This window comes from Panthera tigris, chromosome F3 (genome assembly GCF_018350195.1).
Source record: "Panthera tigris isolate Pti1 chromosome F3, P.tigris_Pti1_mat1.1, whole genome shotgun sequence".
NCBI lineage: Eukaryota > Metazoa > Chordata > Mammalia > Carnivora > Felidae > Panthera > Panthera tigris.
The window spans coordinates 40,095,670-40,117,356 of NC_056678.1; the positions used below are offsets into that span (position 1 = coordinate 40,095,670).

General features: G+C 56.0%; 1 protein-coding gene across 4 annotated transcripts in view; it reads right to left on the bottom strand.

Annotated features, from left to right (window-relative positions):
* Nucleotides 1-21,687, bottom strand: part of KIF21B (kinesin family member 21B) — a 46,690-nt gene that overhangs the window by 18,929 nt on the left and 6,074 nt on the right. For all 4 annotated transcript variants that reach the window (XR_006214239.1, XR_006214238.1, XM_042977038.1 and 1 more), the window contains exons 2-15: nt 13,912-14,134; nt 13,400-13,582; nt 10,887-11,036; nt 10,669-10,803; nt 10,102-10,269; nt 9,647-9,762; nt 8,936-9,131; nt 7,608-7,797; nt 6,069-6,132; nt 5,744-5,962; nt 5,325-5,406; nt 4,757-4,874; nt 3,738-3,929; nt 1,729-1,928 (exon numbers count right to left, since the gene is read on the bottom strand). Coding sequence is in view for 2 of the 4 variants with exons in the window: in XM_042977038.1 (XP_042832972.1) it covers nt 1,729-1,928; nt 3,738-3,929; nt 4,757-4,874; nt 5,325-5,406; nt 5,744-5,962; nt 6,069-6,132; nt 7,608-7,797; nt 8,936-9,131; nt 9,647-9,762; nt 10,102-10,269; nt 10,669-10,803; nt 10,887-11,036; nt 13,400-13,582; nt 13,912-14,134 (2,236 nt within the window). In the remaining 2 variants the exon portion in view is untranslated. The remainder of the gene's footprint in view (nt 1-1,728; nt 1,929-3,737; nt 3,930-4,756; nt 4,875-5,324; nt 5,407-5,743; nt 5,963-6,068; nt 6,133-7,607; nt 7,798-8,935; nt 9,132-9,646; nt 9,763-10,101; nt 10,270-10,668; nt 10,804-10,886; nt 11,037-13,399; nt 13,583-13,911; nt 14,135-21,687) is intronic.

Sequence of the window (21,687 nt, forward strand, 5' to 3'; positions counted from 1 at the left end):
CCGTGGACCCCACACGGGTTCAATTCTGTGAATCACACTGCAGCTGAACCGAGGCGGGAGGGTTCTTAGACACTGGCTCTCATGGCATCAGGTTAGAACCCGAGGTTGCTGCACCATCTGTCCTTCTAACAGAACCCTGGGCCCTGCTGGGGCACCCCTGGAAGGTTCTTTTCTACCTCTAGCCAGGGCTCATGAGAGCACAGTTAGATGGGCAGATCTGGGCAGCTGGCTGAAGGGCCCTGGCAATCCTGAGACTGAAATGCAGGAAGACTGGTGGGTCCTCGGCCCTTCGGATATCCTGGACATCATATTATTTCGCCAGGCTTCCCTTACGAGGCTCTATCTAGGGTCACCCCAGCTAGGATGTGCACTGGCCAGCTCAGGCTGCAGGGGCGTTAGCCAGTGGGCCTCCAGGGAGACACAGAGTGAGGACACAGATACACCGCCCAGGAGCGCCTACACAACACAAACCTTGATGGGTGCGCTGCTTCCCCCAGGGAAAAACCAAGGCCCCCTGGTCACTCCCTTCTACACCACCAGAGGGCACTCCTTGGGACCAGGTCAGGCCAGCCAACCTGAGTAAAGCAACAGCCTGGCCAGGCTGATGGAGCCCCTGGATCTGTGGCCCAGCTGAGGCTGGAGACAGAGCGTGCCCGGGAGAGGTGGCCAGGACTACCCGATGGCTCAGAGCCCACCTCCTCTCAGAATGCATCACTAGCGCATGGCCTCTTTCCTCTGCACACAGGTCAACACGTGAGTCAGCGGTGAGGCCACAGTTACTGACGGCTCCCCAAGTCCCATCAGCCTGAAGCACCTTTGGTGCTCCCATTTCTGAGACCACCCTCCACAGCTTGCTGGGACGGCTGCCAATGCCAGGTTTTGCGAGGGGGTTTAGCTTCAGGGCCTGGCCCAGGGCTGGGGAGAGCTGGAATGCACGAGGGGCTGAGGGCCAGGGTAGGACAGCAGGGCCAGGAAGGCCAGGGGGGAGGGAGGACACGAAGGGAGCGTGGAGGTGCCGGGCCGCAGGCCAGAACAAGAACACACTCAGACACCGGAGGCAGAAGACCTGAGCCAAGAAACCAGAACTTCAGGGGCAGACTCCAGGCCCCAGAGACTAAGTACTCTGGGTGACGGCAAAGTGGAAAAGGCACCATGCCACACAGGACTCGAGTTGGCTTGGGAGGCAGAGAAGTGAGTTTGAATCCCAGCGCTAACTCTGGGTAGCTGGAAGGGACCTCTCTGAGCCTCACTTTCCCATGCACGAAATGGGAATAATAATAGGGCCTCCTTCATGAGGTTCTCCTGAGTACTTAGTATGCTCATGCATGTTAGACCACTAGCCTAGAGCCTGACCACAGTAAGCATTCAGACAACAGTAATGATTATTATCACTGTAGGCCAAGGCCCAGCACACGGGCGATCCTTCACATGTACTTGGGAGGACTGGGGGCAACTGTGGCGCAGTTTCCTACCACAGGGGGCAGTGTTGAGCAGCGTCCCGCGAGTTCCTCCCCCGCCCCTCTACTGGGAGAGGTGGCTTCACCCTGCACCGTGAACCCGGCTCAGATGACAGTGTCCAGGGCCAGGACGGGCTTGAATTACGCAATGCTGTGCGTCGGGAAGATTTCCACGCTGATCGCTATCGTTATTTTTAACACAGTAAGTGGATTCTAAGAGGACGTCACACGGCCACCCCTCAGCCCTGCTGCTCACCCCCTCGGCCCCTACCTTGGCCTTCTTCATCTCAGCCACCTCGGCCTGCAGCTTCTTCAGCTCCCTCTCATAGCGGGACTGGTTTTTGAGCAGCCGCGCGTGCTCCTTCTGTGCGGCCTGCAGCTTCTGCAAGTCTCGGTTCATCTCCCGCAGCCTCTTCTCATAGTCCGCCTTGATCTTGTTGGCCTTCTCCTCCGTGTAGCACTCCATGGTGCCTGAGAGCAGCAAGAGGCGGCTGTCAGTGCTGTGTCAGCTTTGGGCTCAGATGGTGGGCGGTGGGGGGCGGGAGCGGGAGCCCGGGTTCTAGTCTCACTGCGGGACCCTGAGCAAGTCACACGCTTCTGTGCACCTGTTTCTTATTTAAACAATGAGGGGATCAGACTGGAAGATGCCAAGTCCCCTTCCTGCTCTGACTTTCTACTGGACCTGGAGGGGGTGTCTGCATCTCGAGACCTCTGAGCCTCCTGGGAGGGTCCTGTGGGCCACTCCTGCTGGCTTGGCTCTGACCCATAACTGGAGGAAAGAACCAGGCCAGTGGGAAGGAAAGAGCTAGTAAGAAGACAGTGATGCGGGCCAGAGCAGAAGGAATAAACTGATTTCTCTACCCTTGACCTTTGCTGCCCGGAATGCCCACAGGCGTCCCCTTGGAGATGTGCAGCAGATACTTCAAACTTAACAGGCACAAGACCAGACTCCCAATCTCTGTCCCCCTCACCCCAGCAGGCTTCCCCTTCTCAGTAGATGCCATCACCATCCTTCCAGAAGCTTGAACCCTGGAGACACTTTTGGCTCACCTTACGTCTTCTACCCAGTCAACAAAAGCTTTTTTCTCTACCTAAAAAATGGATCCAGAACTGGACCACTCCTCAAGCCCATGTTGTCTAAATCCTCTTTCACCACGGTTATTTATTTCTTCTTCGCTGTCTTTATTTATTTCTTCTTTGCTTTTTTTTGCCCCAATGATTCACCAGAATCTTTTGTAACAGTTTCTAATTAGTCTCAAGCTACCACTTTCATTCCCCTCCACATCAGCCAGAGTGTTCTTGTCAAAATGCTTTTAAAATCTACATCACATCGCTCTCTCCAAACACCACACCCTCCCATCTCCCTCAGAGAATAAAGCAAGGTCCTTCCAGTGACGGACACGACCTGGTCCCATCTTTCTTGTCTCATCTCTTGCCACTTGCCCCCTTTCACCGTGTTCTAGCTGTCTGTCCCTTGTCGTTCCACCAACATGCCAGGCACACTCCCACTTCAAGGCCTTGGCATCTTCTGTTCTCTGCCTGGAATGCTCAGCCCTGTGCTCATTCTGCGCTGGCACTCTCTCACCTCCTTCAAGTCTGCTCAGATGTCACCTCCTCCGTGAAGTCTTCCATGACCATCCTTTATAAAACTCTAACCCGCTCCCCAACACTCCCTGACCTCCTTCCCTGCTGTATATTTTTTTCCTGGTACTTATCAGCATCGGACATGTCACCCACTCTGTTTACTTATCGTATTTACGTCTGTCTCTGCCCATCAGAATGTACACTTCGTGACGCAGGGATTTTGCTCACCCCAATATCTCTAGGACCTAGAACAATGTCAGCTCTATAAGACAGAGTCAACAAATGTTTGCTGAATCAGTGGATTAATGAGTGAAACAGTAATTGAATGAATTACTGCTAAAAAGCAGTATAAAGAAGCAGAATGTGACAAGTAGGTTTGTAAATAGGTTCGAAGGAAAATGCTCCAGGAACTGAATGCAGAAAAAAAGCTGAGGAGCATCAGGTCTATGTGCCTAGGGAAATAAAGGATTCTAATACCAAAGATGCCAATAAAAGAATAATAAATGTAAAATGTAGCACGAAACTAGGGTTAGACCTAAGACATTGATGACAGTGGGTCAAAGGGCCACAGTCCACGGGTCAGAAGCCCTTGCCCAGGAGACCAGGTAAATCCCACAGGTGCCAGCTGCTGGGCGGGGCTTGTGACAGTGGAGGGAGGGGCCTCAGGGGAAAGCGAGGGCGGGGTGGTGGCCTCACTGAGGTTCTGCAGCACGCGGTCTCGCTCCAGCTGCGTGTCTCGGATCTTGTTCTGCAGGAGAATCAGCTTCTCCTCATACTGGTGCTTGAGAGTCTGCAGCCGCCGCTGGCTGTTCTCCAGCTCGTCGATCAGTTTCTGCTTGATCTCGATCTCGCACGTCAGGTCGGCCAGGTCTGCCTGGAAGTTCACCTCTGTGGGGGCAGAGACAGGCTCAATCGAGTTCCAGGGGCTTAGGGCCGGATGGGGGCGCTGGGGCTTTCCTTTGGTCAGCCGCGCCCAGTTAGAGAGTAGAGGCTGGAGGGAATGATAAGTCCCATGGTGGGTAGGGGCTGCCGGATGGGGTGACACATTTGAAGACCAGCCTCAGAAATTCGAGGTTGGCCCAGGAGCTGGGGGGGGGGGGGTGGTCTAGGCATCCCACAACCCCTGTTGTGCCCCAGAGGCCGTCTACCTGTCATAGATGGCATGGGACCCAGCCGGGGTGGAGGAGGAAGGCTGTGCGTCAGGAAATGGCAGCAGGGCAGAGCTGACAGGGTGGGTGCCCCCACTTAGAGGAGTGGGTTTTGGCACCGGCCAGACCTACATTCAAGGCCTGGTTCTGCATCTGCCACGTGGGGCGGGGGGGGGGGGGGGGAACTCCTAACATCTATGCACGGGGTTGTAGTGAGAACTGAACGACCCAGGCCAAAGGTCAGCAGTTCCCGGCATATAATGAGCGTTGCCATCCTTAATCACTACTATTGCCTTTGTTGATGGTGGTGGTGGTGATGGCGATATCACGTCTGGGAGTTCCGGGCCCTGGACATCCACACTCCTTGAGAACTCAGTTAAGGCCTGACCCCCTTAAGAGGGGCCTGACCTCCCCTCCCCGCGCCCCCCTCCTCGGGGCATCTGGCTCAGGGACTTGAGTCTGGAAGGTCCGCGCAGTTTCTCTGGGCCCAGGGCTGACAGGCAGCCCACCTCGCGCACCTACTACTCCGCGTGTCGCTTCCCCCTGCCCCAGCCTGGGCACACGCACCCTTCTCGTCAGGGTCTGAGTCCGAGTCCACCAGGCTCTCCTCACTGCCCGAGTCCTCGTCTTCATCCTCACGCCCCTCTTCCTCCTCACAGCCACTCTCGTCTCGCTCTTCCTCCTCCTGGGCACCAAGCACCATTAGGGGAGGCCCGCGGACCCTCCTCACTCAGGCTGGGCCTGGCCTCGGGGAGGGGAGTCCAGAAGCAGAGGGAGTCTGGACAATGCCCCAGGTGTGTCAAGACAGTGGGGAAAGGAGCAGACCAGGCTCAGGGTCCCTTGTGCCCACCCCAGTCCTGAAAGAGTACCACCCGACTCCCCCAGAAGCCTGAGCAGAGCCCCTCGGGGACAGCCTCCCCACCCGGCCTCACCCGTTTGGAATGAGGTGGGGGACTGAGGGATGGAGAATGCCAGGGCAACCGGTCAGCCATACAAGGAAGCTCCGGGATCAACTCAACCGGAGGCAGACCTAAGCCCCTCTCCCATCCTACCAAGGTAGCCATGGGGACCCCTCTGCTCAGTAGGGACGCAGGAGTGAGCACGTAGAGGGGAGGGGACAGGGACGGTCCCTCACCTCCTCAGCTTCATTCTCGTCGGTCTCCTCACTGTTTTCCTGTTGGAGTTTTGCCCTCTTTTTGAAGGCCTCCTTCTCTGGACTGCCCAGGAGTGAAGGGTGGGCCAGGTTAGCTTTGAGCGTGTGGTGGGGGATGGTAGGGGTAGGATAGGGCAGGAGGATGGGGCTGGGTTCCTGTTCTGCAGAGAATGTGGCTGCTCTTCTCTACCCCCAATCTAGAATTAACCCTGGGTAATCTCCACCCTCCCTCTCCCCGGGGGAAGGTGCAGCATTAGAGAAAGGGGAGTGGCTTCTGCCCAAAAGCCTGAGCAAAAGTGCTCAGAGACTTCCCAAGAAGCCCTGGGGCAGCTCCCCACTAAACACAGGCAGGTGGCAGGGCTCCTGCAGAGCCCACCAGGACATGGGGGCTCCCCACTCACCTCTTTCTCCGCTGCCTGACCTCCTTCTTCTTGAGCCGCTCCAGGTCCTGCTTGGCTCTGCGGATCACCTCAGAGGCATCCTCCATGGAGCTGGCCGGGCTGCCCCCAAAGGCGGGAGCCCCCGGAGATGCACCCAGCGAGTAGGGGCTCCGAGCTGAGGCCCGAGACAGGCTGCGGCGCAGGGACTCATTCATGGCCTCGCTCTCCAGGAGCTTCGTCCTGCGTGGGGAGAGTAAGTGGTCGGGGCCAGGTGAGCAGACATCGCCCTGGGCTCTGGCCCAGCCCAGGCCCTCTGCCGTTCCCAGATATGCTGGGGCTCACTCACCGCAGCTCCTCAATCTCCCGGATGTAGTTCTGGATCAGAGCACCAATGGCCTCATTGCCATCACCTGGAGGGGGAAGGGGGCAAGGAGAGGGCAATAAAGAAGACAAGGAAGGGTAAGGACTTGCGGCTCAAAGCTGGTGGTCTTTTTTTTTTTTAATTTTTTTTTTAACGTTTATTTATTTCTGAGACAGAGAGAGACAGAGCATGAACGGGGGAGGGCCAGAGAGAGAGGGAGACACAGAATTAGAAGCAGGCTCCAGGCTCTGAGCCATCAGCCCAGAGCCCGACGCGGGGCTCGAACTCACGGACCATGAGATCGTGACCTGAGCTGAAGTCGCCCAACCGACTGAGCCACCCAGGCGCCCCAAAGCTGGTGGTCTTGTACCTGTGCGTCCGGTAGGACAGCACACACGGACCTTTCCCAAAAAGGAATCCACATCAAAGAAAGATGCGTACATGTGCACAGATATACACAAGCACTGTTGGTAAAAGCACGAAATCGGAAACAGCCGAGGGCCATCCGCAGGCGCTGCTGCCGATGATCGGCACATATGGAACACTGTACAGCTTAAAAGAATGAAGTAGATTTATATGTTTAATAAAAGATCTCCAAAGCATAAGGATAAGTGAAAATGGGAAGTCAGGGGCGCCTGGGTGGCGCAGTCTGTTAAGCGTCCGACTTCAGCCAGGTCACAATCTCGTGGTCCGTGAGTTCGAGCCCCGCGTCAGGCTCTGGGCTGATGGCTCGGAGCCTGGAGCCTGTTTCCAATTCTGTGTCTCCCTCTCTCTCTGCCCCTCCCCCGTTCATGCTCTGTCTCTCTCTGTCCCAGAAATAAATTAAAAACGTTGAAAAAAAAAATTAAAAAAAAAAAGAAAATGGGAAGTCATAGGACAACACATACGATCTCACATACAGAAAAAAGGCAGTATATATTCACACACACATATGTGTGTACGTCCATATGAATACATAGCCACACTTGGAGCAAAGGTATGGGAAAATATGGGAAAATGTGCCCAGAGCTACCTCTAAGAAGTAGAGAAGACATGGAATGGAGACTTCAGTGAGAAGGGATTTTAACCTCTACTTTATGCATGCATGTTAAGCAAGGAAGACGTATTCATGTATTACTTGTGTCATAAAAAAAGGTTTAAAATCAATTGGAGGGGCTCCTTGGCGGCTCAGTCGGTTAAACGTCCGACTTCGGCTCAGGTCATGATCTCACGGTTCGTGGGTTTGAGCCCCGCATTGGGATCTGTGCTGACAGCTCAGAGCCTGGAGCCTGCTTCGGAATCTATGTCTCCCTCTCTCTCTGCTCATGCTCTGTCTCTCTCTCAAAAATAAATAGACATTAAACAATTTTTTTAAAGTAATAAATAAAAAAACAAATAAAATCAATTGGAAAAAAATGCTTAAATGCATCGATCTGTGTGTGGATTGGTCGGCTAGCCCAGCCTCCCTAATGTCCTAGGGTGGGTATGGGGAGAAGGAGCCCCAGCCTGTTGGTGTCCGAGCTGGCCTGGTGCACCCCAACTTACCGGCCTTGGCGAGGAGCAGATTGGCCTCCTGGCTCATGAGATGGGTGACGCGGTTGTTGATGGCATCGATGGCCTCCTGCATGGCCTTTACCCGCAGACGCAGCGCCCCATTCTCCTTCTGCAGCATGGCATTCTCCCGGAACAGGTCACTGTAGCCCTCGGCACCGTCCTCTCCGATCACCCTCTTGCCCTGGGAGGAGGGGCAGGCAGGGGGTGGTCAGGTGCCAGAGCACGTAGTGCGGGGAGGGGTTGATGATGCACATAGCAGTGCTGCTGGTCTCCCCCTGCCTCACGTTTTCTAAAACATAGCTCCTGTCTCCCAATACTCTCCTTGACAACCAGAAAGTCCAAATTCTATAGCCAGCCATTCCAAGCCTCCCCTAATCCTACCTTGCCTTACCTTTCCAGCACCTACCTTCATATCACCATAAGGGCTAACCCGAGGGCCAAAACCTCAAAGGGCCCAGGCAGTTGGCATATATGAGTAAATTAGTCTGGGTACAAGACAACAGGGAGTGGTGGGGACTGGAGCTAACAGAGTCACAGACTCAGTCTAAAAGGGGGCAGCAATATGCTACCCCAGCCAACTTAGTGCTCTCTGTTATTAGATCTTCAACTTTTTCAGGAAAAAATGAAATTTCCTGATTTTCAGAAAGGCAGACAACAAAGCTGTATTCTTTTAAAACAAAGGGCAAGCCAAACCAAAACCCATTCGTGTACCAGATGCAAGCCACGGGCTACTAGGCAGCCACTGATTTTGCCTCAGTCATGTGGAATTAGACACTTCCCCAAGAAGCACCCATTTTTTCCATCTCTGTTCCTTTGCACATGGCTCGTTTGCATCCTAGAACGCCTGGTCCACTTGCTTTTGATGATATCTCATTCACTTTTCAAAATCCATATAAAAGGCCCCCGTCTCCATGCGGCCTTCCCTGACTGACCACCTGAGCGAGTAGGGCCAGCTCTCTCCCCTGCCCTGCCCCCAGGCACACTGGACTACTCGTGCGGTCCCCATCAATTCTTCTTCTGTACCAAAGTCTAGGAGTCTCATCTGGTCCAACGTAGCCTTTTCAGCGGACATGAAAACACCCAGCAGGGCGTCCATCCTGTGCTTAAGAGCTATGCAACAGAAGCTGAGTTCCCTCCTTTCTCTTAGTATGCTAAAACCCCGGGGGCTCTGACCGTGCTCACTTCACCCGGGGCAACCCCATGTGCACACCGGCACAGAGCCGATACTCAGGACGTGGTGGGGACAGGGTGGGGAGGTGGTGGCAGGGTGCGAGGGACGCTGAAGAACAAGGGCCCGCCACGCCCAGGAGTGTGCTCACCGCCTTGTACTCCATTAGCTCCATCTGTAGGCGCGCGATCTCGGCCCGCAGAGCGCTGATCTGCTGGCTCGTCTTGTCCTGGTTCACCACCACCTTGTTCTTGATGTTGCGGGCCCGATTGGCGTACTTGAGCGTGTTGAGCGTCTCCATGAAGTCCCGGTCTGAGGGGCTCACACAGGCAATCATGATGGTCTGGCTGGGAGGGTGCAGTAGGAGAGTGAGGTTCGAGGGGCACAGCCAGGACCCCAGAAGCATCGCCTCAGGGCGCAGCTCCCAACCCCTTCCTCTACTGCCCTAAGGCCCTAAGGCCCTGGGCATTCACCAGGGCAGAACCTGGGATGTGGGGCTCCGGACCACCTGGCCAAGGGCTTCCTTCCAACGGTGGTAACCCACAGTGAAGGCGGCTGGCAGGTTGTGATATGTCACCGCCAGTCACAGCTCTGTGTCTGCCTAGTAGTTCCCATCCATTACCCCATTTGGGCTCTGTCACTTTGAGACCATCTCTCCCGGTTGCACAGACAAAGAAGCTGAGTCTGACCATGTTGGCTAGAGGTCATACGGCATCTTGAGGCTCCTGTCTCCCAAGCCCGCAGCCCACAGTGGGAAGGCCTCCTCATCCACAAGGTCCTCATGAATCAAACCCTCACATCGATATTCTCCAGGAGGTTCCTGCCTACCCTGCCCCTTCCCTGGATGTTGGCTATAGGGTACCTGTTGCCTCCCAGCGAGTCCTGGAGGAGCCGGGTGAGCTTGGAGTCCCTGTAGGGCACGTGCACCACCTTCTTGCTCTGGTCCCCCAACGCGCTGATCACGTTGCCCAAGGCCAGCTGCGGGAGACAGACCCTGGCACTTGGGAGGCACTCAGAGAGAGAGGGAGTCGGGACAAGACAGCCCCGAGCCATCTGTACCTGCCTCGATGACCCAGCAGCCCTCAAGCTCCCTCAGAGGGTCTCTAGGCAGATGTGATCATTCGGTGAAATCAGGAACTGGGGCAAGAGTGAGGGTGAAGGACCAAGGGCCTCACAGTAGTGACATATGGGTGCCCTGGGCCGCAACCAACAAGAGGCCCAAGGAGGACGGGGCAGCCATGGGCCATAGGGTCTGGAGAGGGGCTGAGACTGAGCTGTGCCAGCTGCTGGGGCTGGTGACCCGCCGCGTGTGCCTACCAGGCCGCAGTTGATGGAGATGCCCTCCTTGGCCCGCTCGCCAGTGGCCCCCGTCCGCTTCAGCCGCTCTGAGCCAGCCAGGTCCACAAAGTGAAACTTAGCAGTGAGCGTCTCATACTCACTTGTGGGAGCCGTGCCCTCAGGAAGCCCAGTCACAGCCTCATTCACCTGCAGCAGAAGCCGGCGTCTGAGTCACCTGGCCCTCGCCCCACCTTGCTGCTCCTCAGCTCTCAGCCCTCGTCCTTCAGTACTGCTGCCTGGGGCGCTGTGGGGCTGAGAGCCAGGGGAGGCTGCAGGCGCCTCTCCCCTTGCACAGGCAGAGCATCTGGCAATGTGCACAGTAATTGCACATGCCCGATTCTCATGCAATCTTCAAAACCATAGAGGCATGGTTACCCCATTGTACAGGTGGGTAACTGAGGCTTAAGGAAAACGAAAAAGAAGAATCAACAAGTGGCAGAGGCAAACCCAGATTTGCTAGTTTCAGATCCACAGCTCCTTCCTCATTTTGCCCTCCTGAGAAGCCCCCATAATGCACCAGCCCCTGGGCCTCTGCAGGCTCCTTACTGGGTCGGGCTGGGTGCACACTCGCATCTGGCACACGTGGATGGTGAAGATGGCGTGTGAGCGGGAGCTCTGCACGTTCATCTGGGTGCTGGCCGTGGTGCGGGACAGGGCCCCTTGCTTCAGGCACTGGATCAGCTGGGGAGGGAGGCATACGTGAGGACAGCAGACCAGCCACGCAGTCGCCCCCTGCCTGTCCCGGACCTTTAGTGGACACTCACCTCCTCCTGGGAGGTGATGAGGCGGGAAGTGACACCCGTGGTGTAGATGCCACCGTTCCCGTCCTCGTGGATCTTGATGTTGGACCTGCGGTGGCGGGCGTCAGGGTCACGGGTGCTATCAAACAGGTCAAGGATCTCCTCGTTGTAGAGCTGGGCAGGGGCAGAAACAGCTGTTGGGTTCACGTGGCACATAGTGTGGAGCCCCAAGGGGCTTTCCCATGTTTGTAAATCAGCTCCATTTTGCAGATATAGAAACTGAGGCTCTGGGAGGTGAACCTGTCAACGCTGGTTCCCTCTAGGTTCTAGATTCCATGATCTTTCTCCTGAACAGGTATGGGGGGGCAGCTGGGTCCTGGGAAGAACTATATTGAGGTTTTGTTTCCACTGCCCAAGCAACCAGCATTCAGCAGCTTTCAGTCTTGGCAAGGGACTAATGACCTAAAGGGGACAAGGGGACTCAACGTCCTAGATGTAAATGAGGAAGATATGACCGAGATTTGGGCAGATCCTATTATGTTTGTTACTAGGCTAGGAAAGGGGGTAGGGACGTGGTTTCAGATGAGGGAGGGAAAGGCAGAGCTCAGTAGAGACTGATGGTCCCCGGGAGTTGAGGTGACGGCTACCTCCCAATGGGGAAGGAATGTGGGCATGGAGAGCATGCCCTTGGGGCCTGGCATCCTGGGGAGGGCCTGCAGAGACCACTGGGAGAGGTGACCTGGCCAGGAGCAGTCACCTTATTTTACAATCTCAATCTTGGAGATTCCTGTGCTTGGAATCCCTGCAGGGAAAGCTTCACCTGCTGAAGGGTTGGCCTATTCTCCAGGCGGGGCGGGGCTGGGGGTGGGGGCTGGGGCTGGGGGATGGGAAAAGGGACAGGGCAGCTTGGTCAGCTGCCAACAGAATCCTGTGGGGGAGGGGCAGACGGCAGCCCTCTGACATCCGAGGCTTTGATGCCTTAAAGAAACAGAAATACTCCACAGGAAGGGGAAGGGGAAACGGAAGGGACTGGTGCAGAGGTGGGTGCCATGGTGTCTGTCTGTCTGTTGAGACAGGCGCACCATCATTTAACCCCTTGTGGTTCCCCCTTTGGCATGAGTTTTCTAGGAACTGCCCTACTCGTTGGGGATTCCCATGGCAATAGGATAGAGGAAAGAAGAAAACAAAGAGATGGAAAAGCTTATAGAGATACACAGCCGTAGGACACACACACACACACACACACACACACACACACACACACACACAAAGGCAGTCAATTTATCAGAAGCAAAAAGTCCAGAAGGACAAAGAAAAACTCTCACATCTAAAATACAGGGTCCTCTAAGGGGAAAGTAGTCGCTCTGAGTGCCCAGGAGGGAGAAGCAGTGGTGCGGTGGGCAGGGTGGGCCATGGAAGACCTACAGAGGGCTGGAGCCACATCCCTCCCTCAGAGGACAACCTGGGTACAGTCAGAGTCCAGGGCAGCTCCATACCCAGCAAATGCCCCAGTGCCAGGGGTTGGGGGGATCTATGGGTTGGAGCTTCAGATGCTGAGAACTGAAGGCACCTGGTTCAAGTGTCCTAAAGGAGGTGCCTGGTCAAGTCAGGCACCTATGAGCAGTACCCAGGTATACCTGCTTCCTCAGACACCCCCTTCTGAGAGGCCCCTTTATAGGCCGAAGATCCCTCCCTCCATCCCCAAAACCCCCAGATGCCAAAATCCTGGCCCTGACACACTGACATTCTCCCAGAGAGAGGCAGGAACTATTGCAAAGAAAAGCTCCTTCTGTTGGACCTTCCTGGCCTGGGGTCAGACAAGACTCAGAGGGTCAGGAAGGACCTTGGGCAGAAAGGGATAGGGCAGGCGCTCTGATACTGGGGAGCAACCTGGCAGAGCCGAGGAGTTCTCACTATGTGCCAGGCATATGCTTCCGTGTCATCCTTACAAAACTCATAAGGAAATAGATATTATAGCCACCATTGTGCAGTGGTGACATGATGTGCCCCAGGTTACACAGCTAGTAAGCGTCAGAGCTGAGAATCCGTCAGGGTTTGAAGAGATCTTAAAGGTTCTCATTGACTCAACCCCCTTCTTCTTTTTTTTGTGTTCATTTATTTTTGAGAGAGAGAGAGCGAGAGAGAGAGCGAGAGCGAGAGTAGGCTAGGGGCAGAGAGAGGGGAGACACAGAAACTGAAGCAGACTCTAGGCTCTGAGCTGTCAGCACAGAGCCCAACGCAGGGCTCGAACCCACAAACCGTGACATCATGACCTGAGCTGAAGTCGGACGCTTAACTGACTGAGCCACCCAGATGCCCCGACTGAAGCCCTTTCTGATACAGGAAACCACTTAAGAGTGTCCTACCAAGTGGTTTTCTGGCTCTTGCTTGGATACTTCCAGCAGCAGGATATTTATCAACTCTAGATGCTGCCACGGCTTCCTAGGCTCATTCCACTGTCCTGGGGGTAAGCCCAGCTTCCATGGTCTTGCTGTCCCCCAAGTCTCCCTCCTGCCAACCCTACGAGGCCACAGTACCTCCAGGAACTGAGCGCTGACTTTGAACTCAGGCCCAGCCACACCCTGCTCCTGTGCCCGCCGTTTCCGCTCAGCAATGCCCCCAAAGAGGTGTGCGATGGCCCTCGGAATGATGCCTTGCTCCTCCTCCGATGTTGCCGTGTCGAAGCCAGTGCCCATAGTGTACGTCTTCCCGGCCCCTGTCTGCACCCGCAAAGATGGAAGGAGGTGTTAGACAGCACCCTCTGGGGGACATCAGCAAGCCCTGGACCCCAGGCTGGGCAGAATTCCTTACGATTCACCTCCCAGCCCAGGTCACCTGTCCCTCCTGGCCCCTCCCTCCTCCCGCAGCCACACCCTGTGGAAGTCTCCTCTGACAGCCTCCCTCCCATAGCTAGCCAGGCTGCAGCATCCTCAGACAACAGACGAAACCATGGCTCCACTGCCACTGCTCTGAGGGGCAGGGCTCTCTCTTCCACCGGGTGGGGTGATGGGGGTCAGAATGGCCCTTGGTGGGAGTGGAGGCGGCTTACCTGCCCATAGGCCAGCACTGTGGCATTGTAGCCCTCGAAACAGCCCTCGATGAGCTTGCTCACACAGGTCGAATAGATCTGTTCCTGCCAGGTGTCCAGGTCGAAGACAAAGTCATAGGTGAAGGCCTTGTCCTTCCCCAGAAGGACCTGGGGCTCCCCCGGGGTGACAGAAGTGCAGATGTGACAGCCCTCAATCTTCTCCTTTGACAGCTGGGGCCGAATCCTGCCGGGGACGGGGAGAGCCCCAGGTCGGACCCAGCCGGCAGGGGAGTGCTGTGGCCCCCCACTCCCCCTCACCTGCCTGCCAAGCCTCCCCTTCCCCCAGACCCTCCCACAGCCCCCACAAACTGGAGGAGAAGGAAGGAAGCTTAGGAGCCTCCCCAGAGGATGGAGGCAACTTTTGTAATAATACCACAATAGTAATAATAATATCAATATTATATCAAATATAATATCAATATCAGTAAAAATATCACCCAAACATTTATTGAGCAGTTGCTAATACTTATTGAGCACTGTATATATTGGATCTGTGTTAAAAGTATTTTACCTAAATGAGTTTATGTCTTCTTCTCTATAAATCTGTGAGGTGTGTATCTGCCTGATTTTACAGATGTGAAAACTGAGGCCGAGGGACTTGAAGTGACTTGCCTAAGGTTGTCCAGTGGGATATGACAGAACCAAACCCACGTCCGACATTAAAGCACCCACTCCTGATTGAGCGGAGAGCCCTAGAATTAGTGTCCCGCAGATCAGGAAGAGAAGACAGCTTGCCCCCTGCTGGGGAGGTAAGGCTCAGCACCAGGGTGGGGACTGGAGGGACAGGCCTGGCTGCTCCCCTCAGGACTGAATTAAAGAGCAAACCTGAGCCTCTGCCAAGGCCTGCAGGGGCTGCAACAGTCCTCCAGCTGCAGAGCCCCCTCTCAGATGCCAGAGCCTGGCGGAACATTCTTAGGCACCAGCTCTGGTTCCTCTCCAGGAGCCAAGGGGGACAGGCCAAACACAGCCCTGACAGAGCAGGCCAAGTCAAAAGTCCGCTGAGAAGGGCAGAGACCTCTAGAAGGGATACTAGACCTGCCACAGGCCTGGATCCCAATCCCAGATCCTGCTGGGATCCCTTATAATGAGGAAGAAAAGTGGCACCAGGGCTGGGTGGGAGCCAGCCACAGATAGGGCTATCTCCATCCAGCCACCTCTTCTCCCTCTTCCAAGCAGCCATTGCCATGGCAAGGTCCCCATGGCAACCAAGTGTGAGTCAGTGAGCATGCGCTGTAGGGACTGGCAGAAAAGCACTTCCCAAATGCCTAAAGTAAAAGGGGGGTGGGTTAGGCACTGTCGCTCATGGGCTCACACAAGCCAGCCCTATCAGCCAGGCGCTTACAATGAGCTGCTTGTCAGGCTCCCTTTTCCAAAGCCAACATTTACCAAGAGAAGAAAAGAATGAGTGGGCCAGGCCAGCATGCATCCAGGGCCCAGGCAGGGGCGCCTAGCCACAGAGCCAGGGCCACCAAGTCGCCATCCTGTCCCTTCTAGGGCTGCCCCGGCCCCCAAGGCCCACTCAGAGCTGCAGGCCAGGGGAGATGCTCCCGTCAGCCTGTTGCCTGCACTTTGCTGCCAGAGGGTCAAAGGGGACTGGGAGGAGGCGGGGTAGCTCCCTGGGGGAGGGTGTGGGGAAGTTAGCTACACCAGGCCCAGTCCACACCACAGATGGTGGCCTGGGTTTTCTTCAGAAGTGTTTTCCCTTAGGCGTCAACAGGTTCTCATAGGCCAGCGGCTCTCCCCTCGCCGAGGCTGCCGGCAATGGAAGGTTACCACCTTCGTCCACCCTATCCGGCTGTTCCAGGTCAAGTCGAAATTAGAACTCAGCTTCCCAGTCTCCCCACTGAACTGTTTTCTGACTGAGAAGGGAGCAGCTGATACTCGCTCATCCTGTCTAGGCGTGCAGACTAGCACTTGACCCACACCAGGAGGAGGACTGGGCCAGCGATTCTACCTCGGCCACTAAGGGTGGCACTTGACACACGCATTCACACTCACTCTATGCCAGGGGGTGTCTAAGCATGGACATTTACTACCTCTTGATCGTCAAGAGAACATCCGAGGTGAATACCGCCATCCCCATTTGTAGAGGAGGAAACATGATGCCCGGCTAGTCACAGACAGCGAGGAGCAGAGTGGGGGTTCGAACCATGGGTGTGCACGGCCTCTTCAACACTTCCGTGCTGTGCTGCGGTGTCAGTAAGGGCAGGGCTCAGAGGGCCGGGGTGGGGGAAGAGTGGCTCAGGTACACAGGGAGACAGCACCTCCAGAGGAGGGGAGTGCCACTGCTCACAAGGCACCGGGTAGGTCCCTGGGACTCTGGCCCTCAGACCTGGCCCTGCCCCTGGGCCCGTGGGACCCAGGACCAAACACTTACTGCCCAGGGCGTCCAGATGTTCCCAGGTGAGCCCAGGGGCTGGCCTGGGAAGGCTCCGAGGAGTCTCTAGCATTGCTGGCCAGCACTAACTCCGGAAGACACCCTCCCTACAATGTGGGCTGCTTGTGATAGGATTTCTGGATCCAATTCAAATACCATTTAATTACTCCAGGCAGATGGCACTGCTGATGATTGGAGGAAATCGAATCAGGATCCCTGGAGACAGTGAGAGCAGGGGAGGGGGAGCAGCAGCCCTGCCTGTCAGGGCCCATCAGTGGTGGGGGGGGGGGCAGTTTCTCCTTCAACGACCAGTCCCCAGAACACTGGGGAGCCCACCTGCCAAGAACAAGAGAGCTAGCAGAAGAGCAGTCTGGGAAAGAGGATGTGGAAGAGGGGTTCCAGAATTTGGGGTCCAGGAATTATGGAGTCAGTGAGGCATTCCCCTTGGGGTCCTTATCCTGGGATGTGAGGCCCAGCACATCTTGATGTGGGGGTCCTCTGAGGCCAAGACAGCCAGCCAGCCCCAGGGTGGCTCCCTGTAGGCACCAGGGTGCTTTGCAGGGTGCAGATGGTGAGCAATGTTACTCAGAGAAAAGGGTACCAGCGGGGGACAGAGGACATGGGCTCAGAAAGAGTCACTAACTCCCAAAGCAACTGACCCAGAAGAGGGAGACAGTGTTGGTCCTAGGAATGGGACTTGAATGGGTAGCTAGAGGTGGAAGCAAAAGAGAATTAAGATTTTATATATGCTAGCTGGGCCAGGCACCTGCCACAGACTAGCTCACTTGAGTGATGCAATGAGCTAGGGATTTCAATGCCCATTTTCCAGAGAGGAAAGTTGAGGCTTGAAGTGGTTAGGTCACACACAGAGTAAATACAGTGAAGTTGGGTACCAATTCCTGCTCTGCTTGACTATGAAGCCTACAGTCTGTTCTGCTTCTCCAGCTACCTCCTGCCCGGGGAAACTCTCAATCCCCAAATCAATAGATAAGCTTCCTCCCACAGCACCACCATTAGAGCCAGGGAGGCGCTCTGGAAGGAATCCTGCTACATCTATCTGCTCGTGCATGCCCCTGGCCAGGCACCAGGCTGGCCCTGCCTTCAGGGCTTGCAATCCAGCAGGGGCAGACATTGTGTCTCAGCTGTCTGGGGGTTCACTCCTCACCACCCAGTGTAGCATTCAAACCTACATCCCACAGGTAGGAGACCAGAGGGCTGGGAGATAGAGTCCGAGGTCCTTGACAAGGCTCGGCCCCCACTCTCTTCTTATTCGTGAGCCCCTGCTTCCTCCTGTGTCACCTAGAAGATCTCTTCCCAGTTTTAACTTTCTAAGAACTCCATCACCTTCCCCTCCAGCAGCCTCCCCTCCTGGCCCCACCCTGGGTGAGGTCACTTCTATGGGCTGCCCTTAGCCAACTCCACCCTGCCCTGCCCCAGATAAAGGGAAGGAGGAGGCTTTCTAGTTACTGCAGGGTGGAAGGGATAGGAGTCAGGCACAGCCCTGTTCCTCCTGGCGGGCTTGGGAAGGGGGATCGGGGATGGAAACCAATTTCTAGGGTCTTCCAAGTAAACTACAGGCTCCAGGAGCTGTGGACCAGATCCAGGAGTAGGATGAGGTGAGTGAGGTATTCGCCACAAGTGCCAAAGTTAAGGGGGTATGAAAAAACTCAGTAATCAAGATAAACTATAATGCAATCTTTGAGAAACTCCAATCGGCAGACAATGGCCCGCGGGGCCAGCTCTGCGTTTGTGGACCACACATCCAACGTCATTTCTGTCCGGGGACCACTAGAAGCGCACCCAGGGAGCCCCTCACCCCAGGCCCTACCCCTACAAAGCCTCGCTCCATCCCTTCTCAAGGTCCGGGCAGGGAGGGAAGAGGGCGGGCCGGACAGCCCCGCGCAGAAAGGCTCCCGGAACCTCCCGGAACAGAGCCGGGTCTATTCGCCGCTTGGCAACCCGCAGACCGAGCGGCGGTGGGAGCGGGCGCGAGAGCGAAGAGAAAGGGCCCAGGGCTTTTCAGAAGCAGGATCTGGCACGGGCGCGTGGCCGCTGGGCTTCCTCTGCTCACAATTGAGCAGGGACTGGTGTGATGTGGGTGGGTATTTAAATATCCTTCCCCCACCGCCGGAGAGATGTGCACCGGCCGAGGGACGCGCAGGCGGCTCGGGGCCGGGCCCCCACCCGTCGGTGCCCACGGCGGCGGCGGCGGGACAAAGGCCGCGAACCCGAGCCCGGCGCTGCGGGAAGAGCTGAGCTCAGCGGTTCCTCAGCTCTTTGGGAAGCCAGGAGGACGGGGCGGAAGGGGAGGACAGAGGAGACCGGGAGGAGGCAGGCCCCGGGCGAGGGGGTGGGGGGAAGGGGGATGCTGAGAGACTGCCAAGGAGAAAAGCTCCCTCGGCAAAGGGTAGCTTGCCCGGAGCCCCCACACCCTGCCCCCTGGCTTAGGAGAGGGAGGATGAGGCTAGCTCCCCTCGCCCCCGCCCCTTCCTCAGTGACATCACACAGAGCCAGCCAATCACCACCCCCCCCAGGGGCTCCGCCCAGTGACCTTGGGCTCCTAAGGGTTGGCTCCGCATCTCAGGTGAAATTAGTCCCACCCCATCAGCTGGCTAGGGCCCTTCCCTGGGCTCTTAACTTGAATTGCCCCCCAGTTAGGAGCTCAGTCCCCCGAGCTCTTAAGGGTGCAGCCCCAGGTTCTTTCTATTTGAAGAGTCTCGTCCCTGAGAGGTAACAGCCGGTGATATTAAAATAACTAATCAAGAACTAACTGTTCCAGAGTGCTAGAAAATTCTTACAATTGTACGGTCTGTGATTCCTGACACCTTTCTTTGCTGGCACCTGGAACCCCTTTACATCGCCGCTTACTCAACTCCTCCAGTTAGCAACAACCACCATACTATGGGGCAAGACTGCCTCTTTGCTCGACACTGTATCCACAATGCTTTTGCACATTAGATCATTCTTCATCCTAATGCCCCTAATTTACAAATGAGACTTCAGAGGAAATTAACTGGGCTCAAGGTCACATAGCTAATAAAGAACAAGCTCTTCTAGGAAGACTACCTTTACTAGCCATCAGCCCCAAAGATTCAGTCCAGGAGGAGAGCTGGAGAGTACTAGTATGTTAGCAGCTATGCTTGTGAGTAATTTGCACTCTGGGGACTTCCAGGCTGGGAGACACCCTCCCGCCAGGCTCTGCCTCAAACACTTGGAGAAGAACCAGGGTCTTGGACTGGAATCACCCCTCAGATGGCCGAAATAACCAGCGTAAGTAGTCCCTCTGGAAGAGACCCCAGGGGGAATAAGCCTATCTGCTTTTATCTTCTATAGGACCCTTAATGCCCTTCTGGAATCCTGAAAAGCAGTCCCCAGAGGCTAGTGGAACAGCCTGGGGAGAAATGCAGAAACGAGGAAGTTCATCGCCTGGTCTCTAGGTGTGCTGCCCTCAAGCCTGAGATTGGGCAGATGCCACGACCTCCCTTCTGCCCAGCCCCAAGCGGTCTGCCTGGCTCCAACCACAGGGCAGCACGGGTAAACTGGAACTGAGCTGTTGTGTGCAAGTGTGGGTGGGGGGCAGGGAGCACAGAGAAGAGCACTGGGACTCCTAGTCTGCCTGGCACACGGAGTCACTTAGCCATGCTGTGACCTGCTGGGGGCCAGCTCTTCTTCAGCAGTGACAGAGCCAGATCAAAGGGGACCTCAGCTACAGCAGGAGGGATTTAGATAAGTTAGCAAAAAGAACTTCCTGCCTGCAAAGATTGTTAAGCCCCGGAAAGGGGAGCCTGGGAGTCTGTGGAATCTTTTTGCTCCGAAATCATAGTCACTGGTATCACTGTGGCTTCTTCCGTGCCATGTCTGATAAGGACAAACAAACCCTAACATTTTTTGAGAACCTATGTGTCAAGCTCATTTACATACATGAACACATGTAATGTGTTAGGACCACCCTGTGAAGCAAGGGCCATTCCCCCCCCCCCCATTTTACTGAGGCTCAGAAGGTGAAATTTCACAAGCCCAAAGTCACACAATTCATAATGGTGGAAATGAAATTCAAACCAAAGCTGACTCTGCCCAATCCCACTGCATCTACTGAGCAACCCGGCACCAGGGCAGGAGAGAGGTTGGACTGGAGAAAAATGATCCCCTCCGAGAATCTCTGGACTGATCCTACCAACAGCTGCCAGCAGCGCCACGAGCAGTCTGTTGGGAAAGCATTTTTCCCTGTTTTGTAGTTAAGAAAGCCGAAGCCTAGAGCATGGAGAAGCATGGAGACAAGAGCCCAGGAGGCTGCTTCCCTGCCAGAGGAAGGCAGCTCCCCTCTGCTGCAGAAACAGGGCGTCTACACCCCCACTCTAATGAGCATCCTCTCCCCCCTCCTCCCCGTGGCAGCCTGCCAGCTCTGGGGAAGGCGGCTGGAAGCAAAATCCTGCTCTCTCAGGGGAGTCTGGCTCCCAGACACCCGGGGGCTTTGAGCTGACTTAGCCCGGAGAAGGCGTCTTCCCCTAGAGGCCACTCCTCTCCAAAATAGGGTGGTGAGACCCAAGTTAGGGTGCTGGCTCTTGAAGCTGCAGGGATACCGAGTGGGGGGCCACCAGAGCCCTGCGACTGCCAGAGGGTCTCGTCGCCCTGTCACTGGACCTTCTCCTGGCCTCTCAGACCCTCCCCCAGCACTGCCTGAGACTGCCCTCAGGGAGAAGACACGGAACCCCTAAACAAGAAGGCTTTGTACTGTGGGGTCAGAAAGCATGAGGCCCTAGCAGATCTGGTGAAATGGGCCTGTCAACCCTCTGTGCTTGACCTCTGCCCCCAAATATGTTCCCAAGTGCACAGGGAGAGGGTGCCGACACTCCAAGAAAACCTATAGGAAGCCTTGGGGTGTCAATTCAGGGCACCTGGGGTTCAGCCTCCACTCCTTCCTCACATGTCCTTGACCTTTCTCTTTTAGTTCATCCAAGTCCTGGCCACTGTCTTCTGAGTAACAACCAGGGGCAGGCAGTCTGACAGGGGAGGGAACCTGGGGAGTCTTGTTCATGGCCCCCAGGGCATCACGATCTCAGCCGTGCCCCAGCAGAAGCGGCAGAAGCGGGGTGAGGTGTCAGAGGCTGGGGAGTGGAGATGCCAGGAGAAGCTGAGGGAGGGGGCCGGGCCCTGTCCTGAGCTGGAAAGATGAACAGGCTGGGCCGTGAGCAGTGGCCAGGGCTTCCTGCCAGGGGCCAGGTCTGCCCCCACCCCCTGCAGGGGCCCGGGAAGAGGGGTGAGCGCAGCGCAGGGAACATCTGCTCTTCTGCGCTCCAGCATGGCTCTCCCTGTCCACTCCCTTCTCAGGGCATCTGGCAGGGGTTTCCCATGACCTCCCA